Below are 20,866 nucleotides of genomic sequence, written 5' to 3'. Positions count from 1 at the left end.
GAGGTGGCCCATTGTGAGGTAGCCCATTGTGAGGCAGGGAGAGGCCCATTGTCAGGCAGCCCATTGTGAGGTGGCCTATTCATATCTATTCAGCCAAGATGTTTCAGCTTAATGACCAGGAAAAGCTTTCTGGTGGGGAAGCATCATGAAACGGTGGGCTAGATACAAATCTGCATGGTTTAGAGCCTTCATTATAGAAGAGTTTCAAGAGTCAAACTGTCAAGCACCTGATATGTGGTCTGGATCTAGCAGTTCTCCCATGGTCTCTCAGGGTCCTGTCACTCAGACTTGATTAGGATTAAAAAAAAGAAATGGCAACCTCATTCGTCACACAGCTTTCATCTTCCAGATAGCACAGTGGCTGACTCAGAAGGACTGCGTAAACAGTTTTGTTGTTATGTAGTTAAGCAGGCCACAATGCAGAAAGTCTGAAAATACCATGTAAACAGCTAAGCCTCCTGCTTTCCTTATTTTTTCTGTAATATCATTTTTTTCCAAAGCATTTTATGACTTCAGGTTAGTACTTACAATGTAACTGCAGCGTTGTGGGATTGTTATTGGGAAAATTATTCTGTCTTTGCACTGCTGAGATTTTTGGTAAGATTCTGAGCTGGAGTATTACTTTTTTTTTTTTTTTTTTTTTTTGATGTATATTGTGTACTTTTGCCCCTAGAATCAGAGGGCATTTCTGGTAGTTACACGTTTGTTTTCTAGATAGTAGCAATGTTCTGAAGATCAAGAGAACAGATTTTATTTTCTGAAGCCAACAAAAATCTAGTTCAGGAGTCACGGGAACAATATCCAGGGTAGATGTAGTGTGAAAGACAGTATGCCAAGCAGCTAGGACTTAGAGATGCACGTTCTTTTGCTATCAGTTTCAGTAATAACTTTATCTAGGTCACAAGGTGACAACTTGATCACTTTTGTGTATGGTGGTGTTGCCAGTTAATTCATCATATGGAATATGCAAGTGGAACTTTATATAGACCTTGTGTTGGACTTGTGTATAAATGGAAATTTTTACCAGTACTCATTTTTAGCAGGGTGTGTCCGTTTTGCAGGTTGTTGAAGTTACCATATTTATTAAAGGCATTAAAAATAGTTAGTGGTTGGTTCTGTTAATCAAGATCCTTGTAGCTTTTTAGTGCCGCCATTTATGATATATCAAATGCTTGAGGAAAAAGATTAGTTAATCAAATACATTTTTCAACTGTTTGCTGTAGTTGTGGGTGTGCATCAAACATGTCTGCTGGAAACCTGCTCATCTTTCAGTTTTGAATGGTTTCCCTGCACATGTTCTGATTTGACTTTATTGCAAACAGAATAACTTAATTAGAGATACTCTCTAAAAATATCCTTAGGTTAATTATGGATGTTTCATTACAATAGACCGAGCACTCTGTTAATATTAAACTAATTCTTACCGAAGTTGTCACATGAAGCTTGTGCTTGACTATCGGAATGAGATTTTGGCCCTGTTGAAGTCTCTTAGAGGTTTCCTCCATTTGTTAGGTCTGAGTTTTTCCAACCAGTTGCAGGAGGCTTGTTTCAAAGTACTTTAAACAGTTCCGCTGGGGAAAACCTTTCGGTGGGTGGGGTGGCAAACAGAGCAGCTGCCTGCCAACATTTATCTGCAGCACAAAGCTGGAGAGCTACTGCTCAGAAGCTCCCTTGGTAGCAAGGGGCAAGTTACCGGTGGGAAGTACTTGAGTGAGATAGGTTTGAATATACAGTTTCTTCAACCTTTGCTACATTTAGCATTAAATCATGCATTTAATGTTTTATGTTGTGCTAGATAGACTATTCAGATTGTATTTGTCTCTTGTTCTTTCATTTCTTAATCTTCACCAAGCATCAAAAATACTGTGGACTGCAGTCCTCTTGGCTGCATTAGATTCAACGTTAAAATGTTGTAATGTGAGCCTACAGGTGTAGGCTGCATTATAATAGCTTTCTGATTATTCATTTACACTACAGAGAAAAATAATTCCTCTCAAAAAGTTTGCTGTTTATTGTAATAGAGGGTTTCATCTAGCCCAGGAGATGTATGTGCTGTATGTCTGCATGTGCATTTATGAACATATTCTTTCTTTCTGCCAAATCTGGTCTATTTATCAAATCACTAGGATCTTCTTTGACAATTCAAATTGACTCTATTTCTTCTGCTTTTTTACTTTTTTAAAAATACAACATGGGAGATGAAATTGGGTGTTGTAAATAGGCATCCATTTGATAACCACTATTCTGTGCTGATTTTTAATCTCTCTCCCTCCACCTTCTCTCATCTTCACCTCTATCTAGCAGTTCAATGCAGGTGCACCACTGCAGGGAAGATAGTGCAATAAAAGCAAATCTATTTGAAAAAAAAATCATTGGAATTTTACATTAGCATATTTGTTATTTGTTCTGTTAAGCATTGCAAGTCACAACTGTGGGACCAAATGAAACCCCACATTTGTGAATGAAGAAAGCAGTGCACTCGCCAGTGTCTGTTTCCTTACTGGGACTGAGCTGCTTTGCCACTTGGGTTGGCTTAGGCTGCCATGTCCTGAATCAGCCGAGACATCACAGCAACACTCCTTTTGGGTTCTCTTCAGGGTCTGCAAGATGATGGATAGGAAGGCATCACTCTTTTATACATATATAAGTATATATTTATGCTTGTGCAATATTTATGTGCTTCATTTTCCCAAAATGGCATGTTCTAGAATGTCTTCATACTCTGGATTTTTTTATGCTTGTACATACCTACCCATTTTGGTACTAGGAAAAATGGCCAGTACTGTTTCAACATCAGCTAATACTTCTGGTTGAAAGCAAAACTTCTTCAAAACTGCTTCAGCAACAACTAGAGTTGATTATTTTCCTAACCTGTAATGACTATTAGTGCTTGCAGTGCTACTTGAGAAACTCAATCTAAAGCCAAGCACTGGTATGTCAGATACCCTAAGGACTAAAAGTAATAATAAAATCAGCAGCTTCTCACAACCTTTGACAGTTTGCAGTCTAGTTTTAAGGTGAATGCAGTGAGTAGGTGAGCAGACAAATACCTTTGGGAAGGTGAGTTTATAAATCAGGTCTGTAAATTAAAAACAGAGGTCTCAGTTCACTAACTACCATATTTACTTACTAAATGACATTGGGGCTCTTCTACTTTCCCAAATTTACTGTTAAACTGGACTGGCTGTAATAGGAATCTGTTTTAAAATTCATCTATTACCACACAAAGGGTGCTGTTGCATGATGTGGCATTTATATTTTGAGAGGTTTGTCTGTTACTTTGGTGTCAGTAACGAGAAAACGTAATGGATTTTTGCAGTGGTATGAGATGGGGTATTCTTGCGTTAAATCAAAGATAAAGACCATCAGAAAATGTTCAGTATACTACACTATTTATGTTACATGTGAATTTTGGAGGCCTGTTTTTCTTTGTGTCTTGTATAGACATTAGAGATACCTAAATTAATACTTAATATGATATAACATATCTACTTTACACAATCATAAATGGCTGTGAAAATGAAAGCAAGGGAAAAATGGAGTCTAATTTTAGCCTCTTTGCAATTTGTATTAATTGCTGACAAATTTGATCTACGTTCAAAGAACCTTAGATATTTATCTGTATAATATGTAATAGTATATTCCAACTTTGAAAATACTACATTTGCAAAAATGAGTAAACATCTTGAGGTGGATTCCTCCACTAATAATCTCCTATTCTGATTTCTTTGTAGATGTTTGCAAGTGTGTCAGTATTAAAAAAAAAATCAATGCTGATTTCATCTAGGGTTTCTGCCTTTTCCTTTTGTGAATCATTTTCATAAATCAACATGCCATCTATTGGAGGCATCTCTTCTGTTGCACTATATACACTAAAGTGTTTGTTTGTAGAGGAGAGTATGCAATGATGCAATAATGTAATAATTGGAAATGGACTTTCTCTGACATTGGACTGTCTTAGAAAGAGATGGATTCAGATGGTCTCTGGGTTCAAATTCATGTAGTAAACCATACAAAGGTTCTAGAGGTTTTTGATGGAGGGCTGGAAGAGGGATTAATCTCTTTGGGGTACTTGCTGGGGAACAGCTGCAGTGTTGAGGGTGTGATTTCACATTTTCATCTCTGTTGCAGCTTAACCAGTAATAGTAATAGATCCCTTTCGTGAGCTATTTAGAATCCAGGAAATGGTTATTTAGTAGTAGCCAAGAAATAATCTTGGTTTTAATTATTTCCTAGTTTGCTAGTTTAACCATCCTGAAACTCTCTCTCTGAAGGTAGCTCTAGTGCTATCAGTATACAAAAAGAGTGGAATGGAGTATTTCAGATCTATGGTTGATCCAAGTGATCAGTCATACTTCACATGAAACAGTGTCTGTAAAATTGCTTGTTTAACTGTTTCCCCTTGCTCAGCGAAACAAGGAGCACCCCTCATTCGTTTGTTAGCAAAGTGGCAAGAGTATCGTGTGTGGCCCTGGACATTTTTCAGTTGCTTTGTAAAGAACTAAAATAAAAGAATGGTAAGGAGGGGGACAAAAAACAACTATACTATGTTTTGTGTTTTCCCTTGTTTCATAGTGGATATTAACAGCATATTTCTGATTGTCATTTAATTAGATGCCTTATGTGGATCTGTAACACTTGTTTACTATCTACAACAAACCTGAATGAAAATACTGGAGGCAAACAGTCCAAGATTGAATGCTCTTGCTTGGATGCATCTCTGCCGCTAGAGAGACAAGTGGATGACAATCTAGCAAAAAAGAGAAACCCTTTTAGGGGAAATAGAGCTTAGGTGTGTTGTCCCTTAACACTTGAATGTTTTCTTTCATTTGATTTTCATTCTACAAAACAAGCTCGTTTATGTCTTCTCTTTAAGCTAGTAAAGCTAAAATGTTTCTCTTCAAGCAGTTGGCTGAGGATATTGTGAGGTACTTTTGTCACAGATTCAGATACAGTTGTGTCAGTTCTTCAGCATATTTCAGATTGCTCCTGGTAGGTCGTATAAGGACCCAAATTCAGTATATTAGAGTTTTTTTTTTTTTTTTTTTTTTTTTTTTAATTAAGAGAGGTAGCTTGAGTGAAGTTTGTGAAGTTTCTGAGCTTCTTGCTTTTAAATGAGGTTTTGTGCACACCTCTTGAGAAAAGCAAAAGCAAAGAGCTTAAAGATAAGATTATATTAAAAGTCTGCTGGTAGCATCTCTGTGGTTTTGTTTGTTTGTGTGTTTCCCAGTAGAAGTCAATTACATCATGCTGTCCTTTCAGTGGGCTGCAGTTTGCTGTACTATTAAATATGTGACTTATTGAGCAATAAGAATATCTTGAAGGAAGTAAATCCTCTGATCAGTCTGGCTTGAGGAAATGAGCTTGGTAGACCTCAGTCAGGAAGGTGACTTTTCTACCATCTTGTGGAGTCACAGGTATCAATACTTTGTTTTCAGAATGTGTTATTTTACTAAGGATCTCCACAGCTAGACAGAAACTCAGTAGCTGCTGTCGCATTTGTGGTATGCCAATTAATCTTCTTTGAAACATAACCCAGTTTCACAAGAGCAAGCTCTACAGTCTTTCAGTCTATTTCGTTTCCAGGATTATCATCTCCAAAGTCTGATCTCCTCTAAATGAGTTGTCTAAATGTCAGAGTGGCTGAAACAGAACTTAAAATGTCTGCTCTTAGTTGTTAAGACAGTATTTATATAGCTTTTCTTATTTTTTAAAGACATCAAGGAAATACGGAATTATACAGTTGTTTCATAGAAAAGCAAAAAATGGAGACACAAAGATCTTTTTTAGCTGTTAGTCTCTTATGGTGCTTGGTTCTACTTCTGATTCTATACTTGCTCCTGATCGTAATTCTAGCATAGCCAATAGATAGAGATTTTGCAAGTCTTCATTCCTAAATTTTAGGACTTATACTTGACTTCACTGCTCTGTTTCCCAGGACCTGTTATTAACAGTGTGAACCTGAAAATGCCAGGAATTTCTTACCAAATATTAAAGGAGAATCTGGATGAATTTGGAAGTACAACTTAATTATGAACATAATTGCATTTCTTGCATATAATTGCAATCATAAGTCAAGCAAGACAGCTTCTAGTAGTTGGGTCCAATTTTTAATTTTATGATCTAAATTATTCATGTGACTAGTTGCATAAGCTTTCTGCATAAAAATTGGCTTCCTAACAGAGAGATCAGCTTATCTTGTTCTAGCCTTTTTGATTACCAGCCTTTTTGATTAATGGGAAACTTTTCCATAAATATACATGTCATTTATGCCTTCTGACATATATTTCAAATATGGATGGTGAATTATTTCTAAGCTTTATAAAACGTGTGTCACCAAAGTTCTAGTTAGAAGAAAAATATTAGATTATGCATGTAGGATAGAGGAGCATGAAGGGTTAAATGGCAAGTGGACACAGAAATCCAGTTCAGGTTTTTCTTTTTCCGTATGATTCAGTATCTTTGGAATTTCAAAAATCATTTTAAGTCAATTATGGAAAGTTGAATGCAAGTTGCAGTGCAGCTGCAGTCAGACTGAATGATAGGATGCATAGAGAACACAGGGAGCTCAGTACAAGAACGCACACTGCTATTACACTCAGTAGTACTCCCACATCTGAGACTAAGTAGTGCTAAACACAATATATATCAAGACTGATACAGCAGTAATATAAAGTGACTTAAGACAAGTGGTGATAGTGATTAGGTCTATGAAGATTTTTATAAGAGGAGACTGAAAGAGTTGTATTTTTTAGGCAGAAGACAGCCTGGGATTTTTTAAAAGCCCTGTCTCCTAAAGAAAGACCTAAGCTCATGTGCAGTACCATCAAATAGAATAAACTAAACACACACACACACACACACACATTTATATATTATATGCAAACCATGTAACTCAATGGAATGTAAGAATTCAAGGTCAAAGATTGAAATTTAAGGTGATTCAGGAAAAGATTTTTGATACATTTCTTGATTAGATTTTAAAGTATGCCTTTAAAAAAAATCATTAGAAAGTGCTTGAAGTAAACATCTATTTTTAACATAAGTGTTTCTTGCATTTTCTTGTGATGTATCTGGGCTGGCCAAGGTTCAAAATATTTGTATAAGTCAGTATATCGAACAAAATTTTTATTCAGGATGATGGTTTTTTTTGGTGGCAATTTGAATTAATTTGTCTTTTCTCCCTTTGTCAAGGAAAAATGTGAATGCTAGCTTTGATTTCCCTTTCTGCTTCCATAAGTAACTTTAATAATCCTCTTTCAAAGGTCCAAAGGGGCATTTTGAAGCATCTTTCATTCACATTTCATGCTTAAAAACGGGTCCAGGGCTATGACAAGTATGAATCTCATTGTGTGCTTCCTCTCTGTCCTTTTCTGACATTTTGCTACACTTTGAAAAATGAGAGATGATGTATTTTGCAATTTCAGAGATGCTCAGCTGGAAACACAGGACCTGATTTATTCTACAAACACTCATTCCTTAAAGTATTCTACAAGTGTTGCAATTTCAGTCTTGTGTCAAATATTGAAAATCTTACTATAATTATTCAAAGAGCTTAAAACATTCTTAAGTTTGCCCTTAGGAAATCTTTTACTAACCTTGTGTTCTCCTAGACTAGAAGAAAACAGTCACTCATACTTCTTTAAGTGTGTACAGGCAGCTATGGTGATGAGATGTAATATTGGTTGAACATCTGTTTTCCTTTTACAGCTAAAACTAATTAGTTATACTATGGGGATTATGGCACTCCATCCTGAGGAAGAACGTAGGTTTGTGTAGCTATGTCAAGGAGACTATTGTGTTCTATATTTGAAAATGAAGTTCATGAAAGTTTAATTTGATTTTTCTTATGTTTGTCAAGAGATTTCTCTCTCTCTCTCTTTTTTTTTTTTTCCCTCAAACATTTCAGTTATGGGTGCCTCAAGTGTACGTGGAGCCACTCTTGTTCTCACTCAAGTTGTTGCACTTCTGATGAAGAAGTTTCACCATGCCAGGCGAGACTGGAGAGGGAGTCTGTCAAATGTTCTGCTGCCCGTTCTCTTTGTTGCAGTGGCGATGGCCTTGTTCAGTGTGAAGCCACTGGCTATTGATTATCCTTCACTCAAGCTGACACCAGGACTTTATGAGAATGCAGAATCCTTCTTCAGGTAAAGAGCTTATCCATCATCATTGATAATCCAGGCTTCTGGGACCTTTATCCTTGAGTTCTCATACTTTAAAGACTGTTTGCTCTCTAGAAAGAATAATAGCTCGCTCTTTCACAATAAATGTTTACTTTTGAGTTGTTTAATATGTTTTTAGAGATCATCATAATGGGGACCTAAAAATAGAAAAGCATTACAGAATTTTTTCTGGAGGGAAGGGCAAAGAATTTGAAGTCATCTGGGTTGGGTATTCTGTTTCACTACCAGTTACGAACATTTGTATATAAATGCATAAGTGTATTAAAAAACCCTTTTTGTGTTTCATCTTATTAAGCTATTTTTGTCTGAAGGCACTTTCTCAATAATTTTCCTTTTGTATGAATTTTTTAATTCTTTAATTTCTTGCTAAGCATGTAGGATCTTGAAGGTGAGAGTTAAAATAACTAGGTATAGTTCTGTTAGAGCTCTATCTGAGTTCTGCTAGTTGTAACACAATATTAATGTGTTTGGGTTTGTTTTTGTTTTCTGTGGGCCACTTTGAACAGCACTGGAGATGATAACCTTGGAGACCTTTCTCAGATTCTGCTGAGACGCTTTGCTGATTTGGACCATATGTGCACACATTCACAACAAGGGTAATTGTGGATAATGTAACTAAAAACTAAAGCTGCTCTGTTCTTATTTAACTTTTGCTACTAATTTGACAGGTCTTCGTGATTGGTGAAGAAATCAATAACAACAATTTAAAACTTAACGGTAAAAAATCATTAGCTGTTATTTGGGACTAGGAATAGTTTTTACTGAATGTATCTGCTAAAAAAAATAATTTAAAATTATTGATGGCTCTGAAAGTAAGAGGATGGGTAAAAATAAATGTTGTAAATAAGCTGTACATTCAATATTTTACTCTATACACTATGGACTATCTTAGGCTTTTTTTGACATTTTGAGATAAGTAACAAATATCCTCTGATGAAGAAGCTAGGTACAGGTATATAAGTAAGCGTCTTTAACAAAGGTCCAATCCAAATCCCTTATTAGTCAGTGATAGCTTTCCTATTTATTTCAGGAGGACTTTGATCAAGTCTGGTGTCTGTATGAGTGAAGGTTAGAGAAATAATTACATTTCTTATTAAGAGGAGTTCCAGATTTCCAAAGTTAGCAAAGTTAGGAGTGGTGGCTATACCTTACTTATCTTATGCATGGAGAAAAAAAACAGGTGTGTGGCTAATTCATTGCTTACATATTTAAGTATTTTAGTGACTCTGCTTTGCTCTAAGGGAGTAAAACAGACATAGCCTCACACATAACTGCTCTCGTGACAGAATACTAAGAAGGTAATTAGTTTGCCACATCTGTTTGTTGCCCTGTAGATTTTCTCTGCTAAATAGTATATTTTTCTCTCTTAATGGTTATTTTCTGTTTTTTTTTTTTTTTTTTTCCATTAGGAAAAATAATTCGTGTTGGCAGGTGGAATCTATTTCACATCAATATTCCTGCGGATGTGTGGCTGAACAAGAGGTATGTCATTTTATATACAGTATGCACAGTGTGTAGTATGCATGCATAAGGATCCATGTAGTTATGTGTGTGTGTGTGTGTATATGTATATTTGTATGTCTTTTCCCCCTTGATTCTTTCCTTTTTGAAGAGGAGACAGTTCTGAGAGAAGCGGATAAGAAAGTAAACCCTCAGTGTACTGGCTTTGTTATAACTGGAGTTTTCCTTCTCCAATTTCTTTTTTTCCTGACATTTGGGCTGTGTGTTCTGAAGTCTTCGGGGAAAGGACTTGTGTAATCTCAGTAGAAAGTCTGCAGTCATTGTGTTAACATTGTAAAACTATTGCCTCTTCCAGAAGTGAATTATTGTGATGATATTTTGTGTGAAACAGATGTCTTAGAAACAAATTAACAAGAAAAAAAATGAAGTATATACCTTTCTGCAAACTATATTGAAGTACAATTTTGCATAAATCTGAATGTCAAGCATGACTAAAGCAATACATAACAGTCTAGTGAATTTAGTCAGTAATAGTAGTAAAAATGGTACCTGTGTGTAGAACTAATCAGATTTTGAGTTTTCTTAAAGCTTTGCATACTGAACAAAGGCAAACTTGGTACTTTTTGAAATTAGAGGGATATCTTTCTTACACTAGAACATACTGCCATGCTTACAAAATGGAATAGGCCATGACAGGTGGTGACTAGAATTGGCAGGACCGACATCCCAGAATATCCTGGAACCCTTTTAATGCTTTGATTGGGGACAGTTTGTTTTGGAAGGCTGCCTTACAGCCATGGAATATGGATGTCCTGACTTCATATATCCTCAGGGAAACCATGCATCCAAGGTGTTTTTTTTTGTGAAATACTTTCAGTTCATCTGCAATTTTTAACAAAACTTCTGCATTGGAAAGTTTCCGAACAGTTCTGTAGTATTCGGTGGTAACTAGATAGAAAAACAAATATATGCACATTAGTGATAATTCTACGTTCATCTAAAGTAACAAGAATGAAGGATGGCTGAGCACTTAGCAGACATAACTTTACCTTAAATGTTTGCCTGAATGAGACCATTGCACCTAATATTTATATCCTTACGAAGCAAAGAAGTTATTTAGCATAAAAATTGCATCTCAAGTATAGTTCTTATGATGTGGGGAAAGCAGAAGGGAGGAACAATAATTTTTGACTTCCTAGCTAGGACATGTTTCCTGGGCTATACTAGCAAGAGAGATATTTAGAATGTAAGCAGATGAAAATGGGAAGAGTAACTTGGCCTCCAGGTGAGGCCTCTCCTGACTGTAAGCAGGAAGAAGTCACTTAACAAGGGAGCCAGAGTCTTCATCTGTGAGCTGTGGAAAACTGGAATCTCCAGCAGAGTGATTTGTGTATCGTTCAATTATCACATAAGTATATATTTTTTTCTTTTGTTATCCTTATCTTTGAGGATCTCCCATGCTTCTTACTACAGTATTTGTCTCCTTTTCTTTGGTTCAGTGGGAATATTTCACAAAAACACTGGAATGTATCTTTCTTTATTTTCCACCTGTTGTCCATTGGGGAAATTTGCTTTTAAAGAGTGTTCTGTGGATTAGAATTTTCATTTCATGTTTATCTAGGGTATTTTTAATATTTATTTTCAGACCCAGAAGGTGAGTAATAACAACCATAGAAGTCTTGTTGCCTTTTTCACTCCTTTCCAAACTTGATGCTTTCAAAACACAGCTGACTTAACAGGGTTACAACAGAAATCAAAGTTGGCTGTGATAAGTAGGTGACAGAAACAGTTACTTGAGATGTTTTATAAACATAAAACCGTACATAACTTATCTAAAAGTTGTCAAAGCAGAGAAAGGCAAATACAGTTGAAAAGCAATGCCATGAATTCCGAGTACAACTTCAAAAATATGGCTAAACCTAGGCCAAAGGTTTTTAAGAGTGTTTTAATGATTCTGTATATGTTGTTTTCAGATGTGTTCAGGTTTCAATGTCTCTGCTCCCTATGTGAAGAATAAGAAAGGGCAAATTCTGTATAATCTTTCAGGATTCCTTGTGGAAGAATATTTAGTCCGGCCTTCCAACAAACCAAGGTAATCTTAAAATTCATAACATATGTTTACTTCATGTATAAAACACATTGTCCTTCCTGACTCAAAGCATAGACCTGAATCCCTTGGAGTATGATGGGTAGCTGCCTTTTTCTGTTAGTTGTTATTAAGGTACCCAAGCTAAGACAACATGAAGCCTCCATCTCATGGACTTCTCAGTTTTCCACAACAGTTGTCTGTAGCATGGTCTGGGTTCTTGTTACACAATGAATGTTTTCATCGTCTCCGAGTAGGAAGACTTACATGTCTACGCAAGATAAGCATTCCTCATGGATTCTGTCAGTACTTGTGCTTTTACCAAATTGAATCTTGTCTTTGCACTAGTAAGGCTGGATGCTTACTTTGGGTTCTTCCCTCTCTCTCCCCCAAAACCAACCCCCACCTTCCAGCAAGACTTGATATTCTCCGATACCAGTTCAGAGGGGCTAAGTTTTACTTTCAGTTGGAATAAATAAACATTAATATATGTATTAATATAAATAAACAATAAGAGATTTCACTCTTATTGTCAGAAAAGACTGCTAAGGAAGACAAAACTTAAGGCAGGTGACTTACTATTACCTTATTTTCTGTTATTAGATATGGTGGCTGGTCTTTTGGAGAGAAGACAGCCTTTGACCTTCAAAATCTAAAATTGAATAACACCAAATACAAGTCTGTGGCCAAGGTAAGGGATGTGTTTGTATGTATGTGCATGCATGTATCACTTATTTGTTTGGGCTCCAGACTTTACAGTGCTTCACAAATAATAAACTGTTACATAAAATCCTGGTGGTAGAAATTGGGAGAAATCCTATCGATCTTGCAGTTCATTTTTCTGTTTATAATTCTTGAAATTTTCTCCTGTGTTCTAATACAGTTTTAAATGAGTCAAATGATATAGTTTCTGCTATTTTTCCTGTGAAGTTACTTTAGAATGTAGCTGAGCTCACCTTTAAAATTTCTTTGCGTAGTAGTCAGCCCAAATCATCATCTCTATTTTTTCTGTTCTACAAAAAGTCAATGTAAGAATTGACAAAAGTCCATTGAACTTTTTTTTTTTTTTTTTTAAAAAAAGATTTGTTATCAATGGCTCTCTCATTCCTGCAAGGGATATTTTTCTTTGTTAGATTTTCTTTCTTTCTTTTCTTGCTCCTTCAATTTCATTGCTTTTTTTAAAAAAGTAAAGGTTTAGGTTTAGGCAGTATCTACTTCTGCATAACAAATGTACCTCTCAACTCATATACTTGCATTGAAGTCATTCATCCTCTGTACCCCCGGTTTTCTTCCAGCTTTGAAGTCCAGTTACATCAATCCTCAATTAGGAAATTGAAGTCCTAGAGGATTACACTAAGATGTGTTTTTCTGTCTACTGTTTTTGTCCTATGTATCTTTAATCATTTTAGAGATTTGTTTTGACACGCCTGCACGGTGTTTTTTATAAGAGTCCTTTCCTTAAATGTCTTTGGCACACAGCTCTGCCTGTCATCAACATGAGGATAAATTATGGTTATAGTCTTAGTGAGTAAGCTTCATATTTCAGAGCCAAAGAAAATAGTGGAGTAGATTTATAAAGGGCACTATGTTATCTAAAATACCTCCTGGATGTGGCTTTCAACTGATGCAATGTCAAATTATTGCATTAACCTTTCAGTAATTAATGACCAAGCTTTTACTTTGACCTTTCAGGATGTTCACAAGGCAGCGAATGTAGCATTTACATAGCCTGTTATGAGAGAAAATGGGAAATTTGCATCTGAAGAGACACACAATGTGATTCATTTCATTTTAGAAAATGTCTGAAGCCTAATGTTGTTCTCTTCCACTGCAAGAGCCAACTGCATTTCTCCAATTCAAATTCAGAATTTGAATAGGCAATTTTAAAGAGATCTGTTGCTTTAGCTATGGTACTGTGCTGCAGATACACACAGTGTGTGCATGTGTGAGAGAGCATATCTACCACATGCCAAACAGCTTTGATTATGAGCATTAATCCCTGCTCATTGATCCCTGCTCCATGGCAAAAGTGTAACAACTCTACTTTGTTTTTCCTGATTTTTGCAGACTTGCTGACTCAATGTTCCTTTTCTTTTTTTTAATAAGATAGGCAAGGATAATGATTCCATAATGATTTCGTAGTTGCTGTTTGCAACATTATTGAAAACAGGAAGAACAAGTGGTGAATTAAATAGCTGTAAAAGGTAATTTAGCTGTCATTTTGAAGCCCTGATCTGAAAGGCTGAGATTTGAGTCTTTACTGTACAGTGCTATTAGAAGTATCTGACGAGTGCTGCATCTCTCCAGTAGAACACCCATTTTGTCTACCTCCCCATAGTGAATTTTGCCCCCATATCCTCAGGAATTTCTCTTTCCCTCCTCACCCTTTTTTTTCTTAGTCACTCAGTATTCTTGGTAGTCTGTAGGTTAGTCAGCTAAAACACCAGTGTAGCATTATTCTGGAACAGGTGTAAGGTAGTTTGGAACACATCTTTGCACTATGTCTATCTGATGTGGAAGCGGACCATGTTTTCTCTGGTGAAGGAATTTTATCAACTATGGGTGAAAGATGAAATGATAAAATCTCCCAAATCAATCATGATAATCTGTATCTTTTCCATTGCCTATCTTTATCTTACCCCTCCTGTAAGCAAATATTTGTGAGAATGCAGAGAACAGGAGAGAGTCTCAAAGACTCTTTTCTTTCTTTCAGATTTTGAGCAATTAAACATCCATCTTTAGTTCAGTTATTTCCTAGTGATTTGATTCAGTTACATAGTGTAGCTTGAATGAGGATTTCTAGTTAGTGTGGGATATTGAAATGTATTGTTACATACAATGCTCGATTGTGTTCTATTGTCTTTTCTTTTGAATATTGGTCACACTATTATGTTTCTAAGGTATTCTGTGAATACTTGAGACCTTTCCCCTGCTTCAATTAACTGAGGATGTGTCATCAGAATTTTGATTTATTGTTTTTTTTTATTTGCCTTCTTCCAATACAATGAGTGTAATTGGAGTAAATTTTCATTGTGCATATTTAACTAGCTGTTCTGCACAAATCATTCCAAACATGATAGAAAAAGAAATGAGGGTGTGGAGGTAAAGAAGATTGGCTACCTTTGCTTTAGGTATATCCAGGAGTGTAAAAACTTGCACTTTTTCCTGGATACTTGAATCCTATTTTTCATCTCTCATGGGGCCGCGCTCTTGTTGATAAAAGAATGAGAAACTTAGAACATATAATAATTTGGGGGAGCTGAACTGAAGACAAACAGAGGAAATACATTAACATTTTTAAAGAGGAAGGGAGTTTGAGAACTTGTTCTTTTTTATTTTTTAAAATTTTTTTTCTTTGGTGCCCCTGTGCTTGGCACTAATTACTCCCACACCTTGACTCCTGTGTTCAGTTTTGGGCCCCTCACTACAAGAAGGACATGGAGGTTCTGGAGCGTGTCCTAAGAAGGGCAACGAAACTGTGAAGGGACTGGAGCACGGACCTATGAGAGGAGGCTGAGGCAACTGGGGCTATTTAGTCTGCAGTAAAGGAGGCTAAGGAAAGACCTATTGCTCTCTACAACTACCTGAAAGGAGGCTGTAGTGAGTCAGGGGTTGGTCTCTTCTCCAGAATAACCACCGACAGGACAAGAGGAAATGGCCTCAAGTTGTGCCAGGGGAGGTTCAGGTTGGATATTAGGAAAAAATTCTACATGGAAAGAGTGGTGAAGCATTGGAACAGACTGCCCAGGGAAGTGGTGGAGTCACCGTCTCTGGCAGTGTTCAAGAAACATGTAGATGAGGCACTTAGGGACATGGTTTAACAGGCAGGGTGCTGAGGGGCTTGCAGTTGGACTCGATCTTGAAGGTCTTTTCCAACCATTATGATTCTAAGAGTTCTGTCATTTTTGCAGATGCTACCATTGCAGGTGTAAGTTTGAGAGCAAACACTACTTGCAATGGTGAGGCCCAGATTACTGTGAATGAATTGCTGGATTGAAATATGTTTAAGATAAAAGTGAAAAAATGTTTAGATCTAGCATCTGAAGAAGTTATCCCTTCCCTTTAGGGAAGGTTGCAAGGTGTATTTGTATGGATAATTATTTTCAGAAACAATTTAGGACAACTGAAATCCTAGGAGGAAGATGTTCATCACAGTAAGAAAGCCCTGTCTTAAAATATGAATACAATGCAGTCACTGTTTTAAGTATTGAGTAAATGCCTAGGTAGCTATCTTGAGTTATTGAGTCCTGAGCTCTGTGCTACTTGATTTGTTCAATTTGGGGACATATCCTAGTACATGGAAATTTCAGACCTGCAAGTGTGGAATTTTGGGTGTGTTTATCAAGTGTGGTTGTTCCTGCATGACTTGAGACAACAACAAATGTTTCAGCATAAGTACTTCCCTGTGCTCCTCAGTGAGACTGTCACCCTTCTCTTTTATTTTTAAATTTGTCTTCTTATTCCCTTTCTTCTGTGGTTAATAAACTACTAATAATTGCTGTGGACCCACAGCTTTGTCCTTCAGAATAATTTCATACTCATTGCAATTGGCGAAAGTTACTCTCACATTGTTTTGCCTCCTTTTTGACCAAAAATGTATTAAGGGTGGCGGAGAGTGTTCTGTTAAACCACAGAATGTCAGTTTTAATTAAGAGAGGTGATCATCTCCAGCAGTGAAAAACAAGCTGCTGCACTCTGAAGGACCTGGACAGATTACAAGGTTCTGTTTTGCCTAGGTCACCTAGGTCACCTTTTTCTATAAATAGATGTCTTAACCCAACCATCCATCTCAGATGTCTTCTTTCATGCAATTGTTTAAAATGTGGAAGCTTTCAGATCTGGTGTTCTGATTAAAACCATTTTGATTTACAGTGTCCATTTTCTCTTTCAGGTGTGGTACAACCAAAAAGGTTTCCATTCACTGCCCTCCTACTTAAATGAACTAAATAACTTTATTCTATGGCTGAATTTGCCTCCTACAGTGGACTGGAGACAGTATGGTAATAGTCCTTCTTAAGTGTTTGTTAATATCTTTTGAAAATCAGGGTTTTTTTTAATAATTTTCAATATGAAAGCATCAAAATACAATGATTTGCACTATGAAAGTATCATGCCTTGGTATAAAGGCAGGTTACAGAGTAAAATTTGAATTTACGGTTCACTTTCTATGCCCTATGAATTGCAGAGGACATTCCTAAAAAATAAATAAATTAGTGTGCTTCAGTTGGGGTATTGCTAGGTAGAACCTAGGGCTGCTGGTAAATGCACAGTAGTTTATGAATTTAGGGCTCATTCATTACCTATCTCTGTCTCCTGTAAAGTCACATGGCAATGTGACATGTGTCTAATGACATTCCATTTCCCAAAAAAAAGGAAAGGCTGGTACATCGTACTATGCTATATACCAAAGGAGAGATGGATATATTTGATGTTCAAAATCTCTGATTTGGAGATCCCTGAACCTGTTAGGATTCTTAAAATCCTCATTTAATGAGCTGACACTTTTTGCTAGTGATTTCAGCCAAAGCATGGGCTCTTAACACAGGTGAATTTTTAGGATGTTGAACTCTTAACATCAGAGCTTGACAGTTGAGGTTGATTTCGTTTCATGCCGGTTCCTTTCATTCTTGAAGTTATATTAAAGGGGAATTAGTTTGGTATGGAGACATTTGAAACAACTTAAGGCCAGTTTTGAACATTTTTTCTTTTTAAAAGATCATGTATGGTCTGATGCTTGAAGGGTGAAATGATATTCAGAGATTCCTTTCTCTTTTCCTGAGATAATGTGTTGTAGAACAAAGAACCTAGAGTTTGTTGTTTCTCTCCTTCTTTCTGTCTGGTTTTCTCTGGGGGGAGGGATGTTTGTTGTTGATGATTGTCATTTTGATTTATGCATTGGGTTTTTGTCAGCAAAACAAAAAAGGTAATATTGCATTTTCAGTTTGAAGACTTTTAAAACTTTTTACTCATCCTTCCTAAACATAGCAGAAAATGTGGAGAGCTATCACAGTTTCCCAATTTTTATATTAGTCTGATATTTTATCACTTCTGTATATTTATAAAAAAGAAGGGAGAGGGGATGAAATAGAAACTTACAAAGTTTTTAGAATGTCAAGTGAAAGCAGAATAATGCTGTTCACTTTCAAAATGGTTAGGATTTTATTTATTTCTTAATGAGTGATGAGCACAAACCAAGGATAATGTATTACTATAAAAAATTCAGATTTCAATGAAATCAGAATATTTTAAAGTTTTTTTTTAAACAAAAATCAACTTTTAATGAAGTTTCCCTGTTCTCAATGAAAAGCATTGATGCTGGTTTTTCTGTAGCACTAGATATCCCATTCAGGAACTTAAGCATTTAAGTACCTTTTGTGTATGTCATGGAGATGTAGGGATTTACTGTTCAGATTAAGTTTGGAGAAAATCATAGGTTTCACAAGGATTATGGAAGTGTTGTATTTTCTTTTTCTTTTTTTTTTTTTTTAATGCATGAAGAAACAGAATAACCAAAACTATGCTTGGTAAATACTTGAGATATCTGACTGCCAAGTCCATATTTATAGAAATATGGACTGTTTATGTACTCTACTGGCTGAGTACCTTGGGCAAAAACAGAGCTCATGTAATAGAGAGCATTTTAGTTATGTGCATCATCATTGGACATGTGCCATAAGCAAGGATTGACCAGGCTCTTAAGACCTAATGGAGAAGGACCTGATAGGGAAATCTTACAAAGAAAAGGAAACCAAGCTGGTATCAAAAAGGGGCATTTTTCAGTGATATAAGGAATTCATCTTCATTCATTTTGACTTTTAACTTTTCTTATTTAAGCATGTTGCTTTTGTAACCTACTTACGTGCTTTTCTTATTAGCAGGTTCTGTGCAGTCCTGTGTAGTAGTGGTCGTACACAACTGTATTTCAAGATTGAAATCTATTAGTTTTGATTTTTTATTTTAATCTTGCAAATGTTAACTCTATATGCAGGTCTATGCGTTGTATTGAAGACAGCTGCTGGGAAGCCTGTTAGGAGGCTGTAGAAGTGCAGTTCAGTAATTCTTGCTCATACTACAGCCATGTTTGTCCTAGGATAACTTTTTCCTATCAGTGGAACCGGTCCTTCTGAATTAAATTATTTTTGTGTCACTTAAAAGTAACTGTGTGAGGACAGTCTTTTCTTCCTTAATAAAAATAGATCCTGCTTTACTGCACATCTTATCTAATGTCCTTTCTTCAGTTAGAAGGTTACAGCGAAGAAAAACTTTGGAGAGTTAGGAGTTTGTTGTAAGAGTTTGTAGGAAGAAATGCCTGAGGATAGGAAGAGATATGTTACCTTATGTTGAGTTATATCCTGAGATTTGTATATGATCAAACAAACAAGTGGAAAAAATGATTTTTTCATCTCCTGCTGTGTCACTTCAAGTTACTAGAGCCTGACTCTCGATCTTACTGAGCGTGCCATGTGCCTCTGGGCAGCTAATGACTATTTAGTGACTGGTAGAGACTTTCCTTTTATCAAGGTCACTAGCAACACTAGTAGCAATGGAAATCCTTTTTTTTGCTCATGGTGAGAATATTTTTTTTCCTGAATGATAGCTGCCTGCTGGAACTGTAAGCAAGCTCATCTTTGAGGATGTTTGGAAAGTCAAATTTTTTTCCCATGTATTTTTAATAAAAAGAAGGAGTTAGTGTGAGGTGTTTTTTTAAGAAAAAATGTGTGTGATAGCCAGAGATGCTTCTAACTAGACGGACAGAAATTGGTCAGATTAAATTCCAAAAATTTATCATAATTAAATTAATGGATCAGGTATCTATTTTGGTACAGCAGGAATAGTTGTTATCTGAATAGGGTGAGGACTCATCTTCAGTACTATGTGGATAAGCACCTCTAGCATCATATAAATCCGTTTCCTAGCTGGTTTAATAAGGCAGTACTATTGACTGAGACTTACCACAGGTTACAAATTCAGTGATGGAGAATGGAAATTAATGTGCTAAACAGTAAGGGTCTCTGAGAGGTAAAAGAAAATTCAGCAAGATGAGATATGCTGGGTTTCTGGCAAAGCTCTTCAGTTCTGGTTGGTTTATAAGCCTATCTTAAGTATCTTTCTGAAATATGCATTTCCAGAATTAGATAAAGTAATTGTGAACAAAAGAGATAGGAAAGTAAGACAAATAAACTAAAAAGTAACATTTTGACTAGAGCTTGAGATAGAAATGCTGATCAAGTAAAACTGTGACACTTTTCATGTTTACTTGTACACAGTAGCATCAATATGTTAAACATGCTGTAATATATGGGCTATATACAAGCTATATAAGGCTATATGAAGGAAAAAAGTAGTGAAAGTTATCTGAAATGATTTCTGTAATATTCAGGTGTAAAAAGAGTTCTCATAACATTGTTCTAAGAAGAGAAATGTACTAGTTTAAATAGACTTTGTGTGAAGTGGTCACCCCATCTGAGTACTTCTATTGAAATAATAGCTATTAAAAAAACATACCTTTCATTCTAAGGGCTCATTTAAGGGCTCATAGAACATGGTCATTTATTTCAGACCCAGTTCTTCAAAAGAGCCTAAGGGATCAAGAGACCCAGTTTCAACTGAAGTTTTGTTGGTGGCTTTATAGTCTCCTGATCTCTGTGCAAATTGCAATTTTAAATGTCCTTTTCAAAGGAGCCTGGAACATGCTGTTTAGTGGGTGCCTTCTCATCCCTGCCTAGTTAGTGGGAGAAAGATAAAATATAAATCACTAATGAGGTGCACATTAACATGGCAAATATGATGGCGACAAGATTCTAGTCAACAGCACTGCTCAGTGCTGCTGAGAAATGCTCTATAAAATAGAAATGGTAATTTTAGTAAATAGCACTGTATTATTATGCACAAACAGAAATACCTCCTCCTTCCCTTTCCCTTCCCCTTCCCCTTCCCCAAGACTATTTTATAGTCTATAACAGCCTACCTCTGTTCTTGTTATATATACAGTCTTTTCTATTTTATTCTAATCTGGAACAAAATATTTGTATGCTTTTATTCATAAGGAAACCTAGACAGGTCTTTCATTCAAGTCGTTAGCAATTATGCTACTTATGATGAGTCATATAGATCCAAATAATACAGATTGAACTAC

The 20,866-nt window shown here is 36.1% G+C and overlaps 1 protein-coding gene across 1 annotated transcript in view; it reads left to right on the top strand.

Moving 5' to 3' along the window:
- The window catches only part of ABCA13 (ATP binding cassette subfamily A member 13), a 176,273-nt gene that overhangs the window by 96,218 nt on the left and 59,189 nt on the right, over positions 1-20,866 (top strand). Inside the window, exons 41-46 of the mRNA XM_088534081.1 lie at positions 7,901-8,147; positions 8,690-8,779; positions 9,593-9,665; positions 11,618-11,736; positions 12,334-12,421; positions 16,622-16,730. Coding sequence (XP_088390207.1) covers positions 7,901-8,147; positions 8,690-8,779; positions 9,593-9,665; positions 11,618-11,736; positions 12,334-12,421; positions 16,622-16,730 — 726 coding nt within the window. The remainder of the gene's footprint in view (positions 1-7,900; positions 8,148-8,689; positions 8,780-9,592; positions 9,666-11,617; positions 11,737-12,333; positions 12,422-16,621; positions 16,731-20,866) is intronic.

This window comes from Tinamus guttatus, unplaced genomic scaffold (assembly GCF_059628265.1).
Source record: "Tinamus guttatus ecotype Peru unplaced genomic scaffold, ASM5962826v1 Tinamus_guttatus_pri_ptg000535l, whole genome shotgun sequence".
NCBI classification, from domain to species: domain Eukaryota; kingdom Metazoa; phylum Chordata; class Aves; order Tinamiformes; family Tinamidae; genus Tinamus; species Tinamus guttatus.
The sequence above is the reverse complement of the archived record's forward strand: the minus strand, read 5'-3'. Positions and strand labels throughout refer to the sequence as shown.